We start from the raw sequence: 11,261 nt of genomic DNA, 5'->3' as shown, positions 1-11,261 counted from the left end.
TAAAGTTTTTTTAAATTTAATTTACTTGTCTATTTTACTTTGTCTTTTGTTGTTGTNTGTGTGTGTGTGTGTGTGTGTGTGTGTGTGTGTGTGTGTGTGTGTGTGTGTGGGGTGTGTTTTTATGTATTATATTAGTGAATGATGTGTTGGGATATCCATATATTTGTCTCTTTTGACATTACGTTGGTGACATCTATTGTTGAACTCTATAAAATCTGCAGTGGCTAATATTGTGTAATTCGATAATCGATAATACAGAGTAATTTAATGTTGACAGAGATATTATTTCTTCCAAATTGATAATGTAGAGCATATCAGTAATTAATTACAGAGTAATTACAGATTTCATAGAGCTATATAAGGAAGAATGTTACTATATTAAGGTTGCGTTCCAAAATTTACTACTAAAAATATATAGTGTACATAAACTATAGATTTTCAGCACTAGTAAATTTTGGAACATAGCCTACAGCTACAAAACAAACGATTGTTTTCTTTTTTTTAAATCTATATTAATAAAAGACATTATGAAAATGTTCTTTGGATCATTAAAATCATTTTATCAATAATAAGATAATTATAATATACTTTATGCAAAGCAAGCGACTACTACGCTTTCAATTAATTTATGTACGCAGTAATACATTCAATTGAATTCGGTATTTTCTTGTAGGATATCAGCGAATGATCTTTTAGCACTAAACTACATAATATTTCATTATTTTCGTGATTATATAAAGTGTATATAGTCTAAATATATTTTTTTCTAAAACTGAGAAATGTGATAATATTTTAATCATTGTGTACAGTTATATTATTATTATTATACAGGCATAGATTAAAGCAATTATTTATACTCTAACAGTTTATTCCTCTTTCATTATTAATCTCAACTTTTATGCTATGTTTTTAGTAAATAATTAAATATGACGAAACAAGTTATATTTATAAAAAAATTTCTTAAATGATTTATGTAATAGAATATTCCTACTACCTTCTTAAATGGCCGTTCTTAATGCATTTGCCCCATTCAACATATACACTTATTATGCTACAATTAATAGTAGCTTGCTTACACTTCGATCTTTATATTACGTTTACGTTATGTATAGCTTAATATTATTCTCTTTGTTCCTTTATTATGGCCATTCTTTTGTCGTTTGTTTTTCTGTTTTTCACTTGTTATTCTCATGCATTCGATGTTACGATGTAATTTCTTCATCTTCTCTAGATAAATTCTCAGTGAATGTATATCTTATCCAGGTCAAAGATTGAAATTGATACATTTGAATTTTTATTTGAATTTCAATTAGATATACCCAGCTAACGCTAAATATTCCTGAAATATTCATAAAAGGTTTTTAAAATCCCCAAAAAACATTTCAAGAGTATTCTGGAATATTCCGAAATATTTAAGGAATGTAAAAATAACATTCAAATAGCGGTTAAAAATCTATTTATATAGTGTTATATATTCTGAGAATGTTCCATATATGTTCCGCAAAATTTTAATTTTTTCAAAAATTTCAGATTCGGTCGTCTTTAGATCAATTTTAAACCAAATTTTGCTTTGAAAAATACATTTCACACTTTTGTCTTGGAGGCCGATTTTGAAGCTTATTTTATAAGCATTTTTTTTAAACATCCATAGAAGTCATAAATAACGGTACTTGGGAAAAGAATTTTTGCAACCCGTATAAAACCAGAAAAGTGAAGCTTAATGATGCGTAGAAAATTGTTCTGTACCCTGGAGTCAGTCTAAATATGTACGCGATGCAGCTCACAGGAACCGCATAAAATAAAACGGAACGGGACGAGCATACATTAAGTAAAGCAAAATTTAAAATCTTATAGAATATTCTTTGTATGATAAGATAAAGTTGCTTTAGAACTGCGTAAGATCTAGCGATACGATCGCAGGAGCCCAGCGGAAAGCATCTTCCATTCATTAAAGAAAGACGATGTCATCAATGTGTTTTGTGGCGCTGAAGGTGTGTGATAAGCAGATTTGGACTCCAAGAAGAAGTAAAGATTGCAGTGTCATTTGCATATATTGTCAATTATATTTTATAGGCGAAATGCTGTGCTCCTTATATTTTCTCTCAGATGATTCTTGTTAACGAGTAAATATTCTCTACTATGAGCCTCTGGCTACGATGTTGGCAGAGATGTGTACTGTTCGCTCGCTCACGATTTGTGATATTATATAAATAGTATTCATACAATATTTTAAATATTTCATACATTCATATATTCTGTGACAATTCTTTCTGTGTCGGAATATTCGACACATTGGGAATGCGAATCGAACTTTCTATGAATAGTTAGCCATTAGCTGGATTAGATATATGCTTTACATCAATTATTATTTTTTTAAATCATTGCAAAAAAGATAATTTTCAAGTGTCTTTGGCATTGAAATCTGTATGATTTTATCTACTATATATTTATTTAAATTGGATTAACTATTATTTCTGACATTGTAACTGCTTGCCGATTAAAGATGTAATAACAGTGTAATTTATAAACAATATTTGACAATTTGGCAGTTGATATTTGATATGTATCGATAACAATTTACATCACAATTCTAAAAGTATGAGACTATTGTCATAATTCTTTTCATAGACAAAAATATGTGAATTTTATTAAATTATTTTGTATTATTTTGACGATATCTATATAATATTTAAAAAATATTAATAATAGTTCTGCCTACAAAATTTTGTTATTATCTTTCATAAATTCTTTTTCATTTTTTAGTTTAGTTAATATTTCATTAACACACAATTGAATAATTTAATCTAATCGATATGATTATTAATATAGATTGCAATATAAAATAATTAATTTGATATATTACAATTACTTATTATCTACTATATGTCGCTATATTGGCTTCTGGACATTGCTGGAGATAACGTTGTTTTTTTCAAATAGCGATGCGATCGCAATGTAAGATATTTATTTATAAAAAATAATTATCTAGGGAAGATGAAAGTATTTATCGTATGGTTTATTTCTCTATGTTATCTTTAATTTCATCTAAAGTTTTTCAGTATAATTGGCTTTGGTACCCGCTTGGATCCCTATGTTCAATTTATATACGTATGTCTCATATTGTCATCGTCACGAAGCTATATTCATTAACGCAACGAAACAGTAAACCAAACAATCGCGCCAGGATGTATAAGGCCACCAATCTCACAATTCACTGTACGGGTCTCCCCATTGAGAACAAAGAGTGCCTGGTTGGAGGGGCTTACCATATATCGACCAAATATACCGCTTTGTATTATCGGTCTATTCGGATTACCCCATTTAGTGAGATGTGGTGGTGTTGCCTTTCCCACGCCTGTTATCATTTCCACTTTTCCTGGAAAGACAATTATATGTTATTAGTGTCCGTTTTGTAGTTTTACATGTGAAAAGTTTATCCTGTAAAGATTTTAAGGAAAAAATATAATGAAATTTTAAAGAAAATGTTTTAAATAAAAAATATACATGTAAAATTTTTTGAAGCAAATAGGCAAAATTTTAATAAGAAAATAATATTTTTGCCAACTTGGATTAGACCCTCCCTCCCCCCCCTTTGTCTTTAAAGAATATCAAATTATCAACAATTCAAAAGATTAAATAGATAATAAAATTACTATTTGAAATATTTTTACAATTAATCTTACTCTAATATAATACAGTTTGATAGAAAATTTTTAATGATATTTGATAATATCAATCGCTGCATGATTTAGTTATTCGCAAAAAATGAAACAAATCGGATTATAACTTACAAGTTCTTTTTTTTAATAATAAAAATAAAAATTTATTTAATTTGAATAAAGCATAAAAATGAGCTTACCCGTAGTTAAATCGAGGAAAAGGATATCTTCTTTGTCTGTCGATGAAGCATATATGTCGTAACTATGTGTTGTTTGCGATGGATAGAAGGCAATGTCACTGATATTTAAAGTTGTTTTCACGTCAAAAGCGAATTTTAGTCCGCTTGCTGGAAAAATGTATGCAATATACATATATTTGAATAATTTCTCAATCGCTATTCATCATTTCAAAATTTAAAATTTGTCTTAGCATTTAACGAATCAAAAAAGCATCTGATGTAAATAGTTTTTAATAATATTACATTAGCATATATATTTGAAAGTATCTTATTTTATATTTTTATAGTGAAAATGCAAAAAAGTGAAGTGTATATATATTGGATTGTCCAGAAAGTTCGTGCTGATTTTGAAGGAAAATTGAAACGTAGAAGATTTAGATTTTTAATTTCATTTATTAAATTTAAATCTTTTGCGGCACGAACTTTCCGGACAACCCAATATATATATAAAACATATATTACGTAATATCTCCTGCACCACGAGAGTGACACCAGTATTTTGTTTGTCGAGAGTAACTAGATATCTGGAATCAGGAGAAATCGCTGGTTTTCCCAAGATGCTTGGTTTATGAGCGAGAACGCTGTCAGTAAGATAGTCTAATAGTACTTGACCAGTTGGTCGACCAGTGATTGGCTCTTCGCATTCCAGTATCACAAAACCGTCTGAAAATAAAATTTTATTACATTCTGGCTGAATAGGAAGTTGAAAAGAGAATTTAAAGTTACGTGTCTAAACAAAAATTTAAAAAATTTTAAAATTTTAAAAATTTAAAAATTTAAAAAATTTTAAAATTTTAAAAATACCGAAATAATGAGAAATATATTACAAAGATCGGAGAATTCCATGCTTGTTGGTACGCAGTTATAGCTGGCCAAGTTCACGGTACGAGTGTATCTCATGTTGATCAGATCGAGCTTGTACATTCCATGCTGATTCATATGGGTCACATAGCCGTATTTGAATATGTGTTTTGTATCCTAAGAAATAAAAGTTTTTAAAATTTTTCAAAAGTAATATAGATAATATAATTACTCATATAATTTTTTTGTAATGATTGATAATGTAAGCCAAATTGATTAAATAACATATATATCAAAAGATTTTTAATTTTAAGGTTGTATAGTTTGCGATATCGAAAAAGAAAGATGATAAACATACTCGTTGCTGTGGAATATACAGGCCTTTCACGAGATCGAATTGTGCATCAATAGGTTCTGGTCGCATTGTATGATGTTTTTTTCGTTGAGCAGCTTCCTTGATTATTTGCACGGTTTTGATACCGACATCTATTTCACTTCTCCAGTTTAATACCCAGACATAGTCAAGATTTTGTACGTACCATAAATCCACCGGATTTTTATCTGTAGCCACAACCTGAGAAATTTATTGAAATTATTTAAAATTATTTATAATATTCTAAAATTAATTGAAATTATTTATAGTATTCTAAATATTTTCGATTTTATAATGAAAGATAAAACAATATGTACATCAATTATCATCATCTGTACTTCGCTGATCACAAGTATGCGGTTTTTATCCGGTTGACTAACATATACATATCTATCAGCAACATTAATAGCACGGCCCCAAGAACACGGAACATTTTTAGGTCCGCAGACGTATTCCTAAAAATGTGTAAAGAATACGATGGTAAGATCATTAAGAAAAAAAAGGATAGAAAAAAAGAAGAAATATAATATTTTTTTAACTCGCACCTGAGTACCAGGTATAATGTCTGTGGAATGAATTTCGTGTAACGCGTGACACGTAGATGGCTCATATACTAAAATACCCCACTCATGAAAAGATAAGAATCTGCGTTCTTCATCCGTCGCAACTGGATACAACATTTCAATATTAAAGACACAATAATATAATGTAATAATAAAATTATGATAGTACTTAAAGTTACAACTAATTAATGCTAATGATATGCAAATAATAAAATATCTCCCTATTATATTAAAAATAATATTTTCTTAATTAAACATATTTGTATAATGGTTTAATACTATGAATTCTCGTCTCACAGCAAGAAGTTGCCCTTTACTTACTCGGTGTAGGTTGCTCCTGAATCACTAAACTGCTGATGTCTCTCGTTAGTCCCCCAGCGCTGGTCGCTTCACACATGTAAGCCCCAGTGTCGGCATAATCGACCTTCCTGATTAGCAATTTAGTACCGTTCCCGATCACTTCGTACTTGTCTGGCTGATCCTCGCTCAGGGGTTTGTCGTTCTTCAACCATCGTACACGAGGGAGAGGCTCACCTATCACGTGGCATCTCATCTTCGCCGTTCCCTTTGGTCGTTTGGATTGGAATTGTGGTGTCACCCTGACCTCGGGTACAGCTAAGAGATATTATCCGCGATTATTTTTTAACGTGTTTTTGTTTTTTTTAATTTGTTGATATGTATTTTATTATTTTTATTTTAAAATTATATTTTCTCCAACTTTTTAATATATTTGATAATAACTTTTTAATATATTTAATAATATATTTGATAAGAAAAAAATACATCTTTATGATATATATTTGTAAAAATTATTCATTTTTTATTTATATTAATATTTTGTGAAAAATAAATTTAATTCAAATTTGTTAAATAATTTGTAGATAAAAAGAATGACTTTGGTAAGTTTAAAATACATAATAAGTTTGGAATATATAAAGAAATAATTAATCTTAATACACATAAATTATTATATAATATTATATAATAATAGTTGAAATTTTAATTATACATATAATCAATTATATAATTTGTAAATGAAAAATTTTTCGTTTTCCAAGCAGGGTCAAAATTTATTTAATCCAAATCTTACCGTAATTTATATTATTCCGTTTGAAGTATAGATATACTTACTATATATGGTGAGCATGTGAGTTTGCACCACGTCCTGGTTCCTAAGAGCGTGGCATGTGTAATTACCAGCATGTTCCAACTGCACGTTTGTCAGATAAAGACTACCGTCGTTGAGAACGCGAATCTACAAAGTGTATGTTTGCATTGCTTTAATTCTCTCGTAGCGTATGCTTTTTTATTACTTAGTTTAGAATGAGGATAATATTAGTTCGTCAGTACTTGAATGAATTTTTTAAATTATTGCTCACTTAAAAAAGCGATAAAAAGTCTTTATCTTCGATCCCCATTCGTAAAAATTTAATGAAATATAAAAGAAAATAAATTTTTCTCAACAAAATGAATATTATAAAAAGAGAAAGTGAAGAAATATATATATATATATATTTGTACGTTAATTGAAATGGTAGTCTGATGTATGGACAATATTATGGTATTTACAAGGCTAACGACGAAGGATAGAGATCGAATTATTTCGTTCGAGTGGAATACCTCCGGTTCGCTGAGGGTTTCCACGTCCGTACCGTAACGGCGCCAGACCAAAGGCGGAGGTGGTGTTCCGGTGACGTCGCACTTAATCTCAACGTTGTCCCCGACTCGTGCAGATATGTGATTCACTTCGAGGGATTTATCCAACGATACCACCGATACACCTGCATAGATCAGAACCATCCTCGTATATATTATGTGTACGTTATACTTTGGCCAAATTGAATGGACGATCGTCCATCGTACAAACTTTGCATAATAATTCCTCGAGGTCGTTTATATATGCGCGATGGCACTATACCGGTCACGTGTGCAGTCTGACAATTTACGGTGACACCATTGTCCATGGACAATGCGTTCTGCATTGAGAACGTTGATACAGATTTTCATAAGAAAATGATTTGAAAACAGTTAATCACTACGTTAAATTGTACTAACATTATTTGTCTTACGAAATTGTCAGAATAATATAATAGAATAATAGAAATAGTAATAATATAATAGAATAATTTTCGAGAACAAATATTTGTATTGGAAGAATTTGTTTTAAATTCAAGAAATTAGTTTAAAATTAAATTAATTCGAATACATTTTATTAACATAATTATATAATTTATCTTTGTCATCGATTTGTAAAAGATCTCATGATAACAAATGAATCACAAATGATGCTTACTATAAAGCTTGCTAAAGGCCATGTAGAACTCGTTAACATTCAGTTTGCCATCACTATCGGTGTCATCGTAACTGATCATGTGGCTCAAATTGCATCCTGCACATAGTTCTTCCATGTTTTCTTCTTTGGCGATCTGAATGTTCGAAATAGTTTAAGCGTATTATTCGCTAGACGCTCGAGCAATGGAAAAATCGTGTTACTGCCGTTAAAATAATGGCCATCAAATAAATCTTATCGCAAGTACTTCTCCTTCAGTTTAAGTTAAACTTGAGAGAAAACGTTAATGAAGAAATACTACACGAAGAAAAGTATATTCAATGTTAAATCACCTGCAAGAGCTCTTCCCGCTCCAAATTACCGTCATTGTTTCTGTCGTAGTGAGAAAACATGATGCTGACCAAATACTCTTTACTGTGATTATCCTCGGCCATTAGTCTGGCGTGACTGTATAGAAGTAAGTTGTCCTACGATGGATAAACAGAATAAATAAATATAGTATGGTCTGAATAAACAGAATAAATCAATATAGTATAGTCTGATTACGTTTCAATAATTTTTTACAGTTATAAAGTATTACTGCAAAAAATTATAAATAAATTAAAGAAGATATTCTTAACTGACACATATACTTTCATATATAATTTGTTTGTATTTTATATGAAGAAATCTCCATTTATACATGCTGAATTTTGTACATATATGTAAATAAATCATAGTTGAAAAACCATAAATTACAATATTTTAAAAAATTATATTTTAAAATAATCATTATTTGATGAGAGTGAAAGAAAAATGGAGTATTATTCGCGTATCGTAGCTAAATAATAAATTCAAATTCATTTCTATTTCATATACCCTAGTTTTTTTTATTAAATTTTTTTTATTAAAGCTATATCTGAATATAGTCAGAGAATATTAATGATAAATATAGTCATCTATTTGCAACTCAAGAAGATACGCTAAGAAGAGGGACGCTTTTCGTCGAGAAACCCTCATTAAACTTTCTTACGTTTTAAGTCGGAAATTATTGTATCGTGGAATAAAATCAATAACATACTTTCATAATCTCGTATTCCTGCGCTGAACACTTCTCGATATCGTGACCGTTCTTTCGTAGGAACGATTTGCTCACCGGATGCTTCGTCTTATTCTTGGACTTAGCGTACTTAGCGATATTCTTGCCTTTGTTGGAGGCATGGTACGCAAAGAAATCCTTTCGTGCCTGTGCGCTGTAATTACCTGGAAATGATGGAACATTCCATTATAAACTTCAAGTTTCCATGTAACGACATCTCTTTTTTTTTTCTTATCGTTACAACTCTCTTAACAAACTAGACTGCTACGCGGCTGCTATAAATTAATAGAAAACTTTTAAGTTATTATTGAGTTCATAATGAAACCAAAGTTTTGTTAGTCCTCGTGGTTTCTCTTTCTTTTAGTGTAAACAATGAATTAAAGTTAAAAGTATCGGCAAAGATTTGGATAATCTTTATTTGATGTTCTATGAGATTTATACGCTGTTATGCTTATAAACTTAATTTATTGATGACTAGTTAAAAAGTTATATTAGTAGATTAAAAAGTCACACGATTACTTATATTTCTTCATAATGTAGTGACATATCCTGTCTCTAATAAAATTCCAATTGGGTTAATAATTTATAAAGTTAAAATCTGAAAATATAATTAAAATAATGTATATTAATATTAATTGATTTATTTTATTCAATTGCTATTAATAAGCTTGGTTTTTTATAATCTTTGCTGGATAATTAAATAAAATTAAATCTAATAATTAGCTAGATATGGATAATTAAAATTAAATATAGATAGAGTTCAGTGCACGCCGCGGGGCCGATAAACTCTAGTGTTCTTCTATTTCCGTCTCTATTTCATTAAAATCTAAAAGAATTTAAAATACAAGAATTGATTTTAAGCCAATGGAAAATCTTGTTTTACCTTTCATATTTATCATCATTAATATTTAATTAAAAATTTCAAAAGATACAAATTTTTATTACTGACAAAAATAACTAACTTATTCAAAACGGTTAATTCTTTAATACTATGTGATGTCAGAAAATATATATGAAATCAAGTTATCAATAATAAAAATCTATATCTTTCTAAATTTTTATGATGAATATCAGTTTATTGATTAAAATCAGAAATAAAATACATATGTATAATGCAATGCATATATTTCGTTCCGAGATATTTCCTCTACGTGTGCGTAAGCTTTCTGTACTATGCAAGATAGAGACATAGGATGCTTTTCAAGAGACACAGATGACACAGTGTGGCACAATGAATCATTACATCCTAGTTATTTGTTGTAATAAATGTTAAACAAAGATGAAACAATTTTCAATGCTGTTGTTTCTCTTCCTGGAAAACAGCTATATATTGTCGAGCACGTGCTCACCATTGCTGAGGCATCTAGAGAGTCTTCGGGTGTTTAATGGAGTATCGGTGTTGCAGGCCGCGCGATGCATCTCGCAGTGATTGACGTATACCCTGCCATTGCTTGCACAGACCGGTCGATGCCTCCGCGCGCATTTATGAATGCAGACGCACGCAGCGACGAGCTCCTCACCGTCCGCGGAGACTTGGCACTCTCTTCCCACACCGCAATACTTTACCAGGCATAGATCGTCGTCTGTGAAAGAGCGAAAAATATCGCATCTTTGCTAACGTCCCTGCTAACCCCCCCGCGAAATGCTCTACGAGATATGTTTGCGTATCGGGATCGCAATCCTTGAATATGCGGCTGGCACGCGAATGTTTCCCGTCAGCCGTATGTTACAAACGCGCGCGATTGATGGCGCGATCTTATATGTGCGAAAACGGAATACCTTGCGCCGCGAATATACGCGTCTATTCACGATAAAATTGCCGATCATCCTAGGTAATGCGACCGTTCTATCTTGTTGCAATAAATCACTCTACGCAATCCTGTTCTGTTAGATCGCAACCTTAGAATACTACTATAGCTATAACTGCCGAATCATTTCGGGAGAAATATTTCTCCTTTTTTCCATCCCCAATATTCTCTTTTCATATTACGATTTGCGACAATTTTATCATCGCAGAGTCAATAAGATGGACATATTAAAATAACGGGTGATTTGATTTCAAAATACACTTTTGCAAACAGTATGAAAATTTAATCTGAATATAATATAAAGTGAATATAATATAGAATATAATATAAAGTGAAATATTAATGTATAAAAAATATCTACTAATTGCTGTACTTTTATACACACACACACACACACACACACACACACACACGCGCGCGCGCGCGCGCGCGCGCGGCGCACACACACAC

The 11,261-nt window shown here is 30.6% G+C and overlaps 1 protein-coding gene across 1 annotated transcript; it reads right to left on the bottom strand.

Moving 5' to 3' along the window:
* Positions 1-3,146: 3,146 nt before the first annotated feature.
* On the bottom strand, positions 3,147-10,830 carry LOC105617702 (follistatin-related protein 5-like). The gene is made up of 15 exons (XM_012199257.1): positions 10,824-10,830; positions 10,353-10,586; positions 8,986-9,167; positions 8,258-8,392; positions 7,929-8,061; positions 7,256-7,416; positions 6,767-6,890; positions 5,957-6,250; positions 5,618-5,739; positions 5,390-5,527; positions 5,058-5,273; positions 4,726-4,876; positions 4,361-4,561; positions 3,860-4,006; positions 3,147-3,376 (listed from the first exon to the last, which is right to left on the bottom strand). Exons 1-15 carry the CDS (start codon positions 10,828-10,830, stop codon positions 3,147-3,149), a joined length of 2,475 nt encoding a protein of 824 aa, XP_012054647.1.
* Positions 10,831-11,261: the final 431 nt, after the last annotated feature.

This window comes from Atta cephalotes (assembly GCF_000143395.1).
Source record: "Atta cephalotes unplaced genomic scaffold scaffold00013, whole genome shotgun sequence".
NCBI lineage: Eukaryota > Metazoa > Arthropoda > Insecta > Hymenoptera > Formicidae > Atta > Atta cephalotes.
Note: the sequence above shows the minus strand (reverse complement) of the source record. Positions and strands in the feature narration are given on the sequence as shown.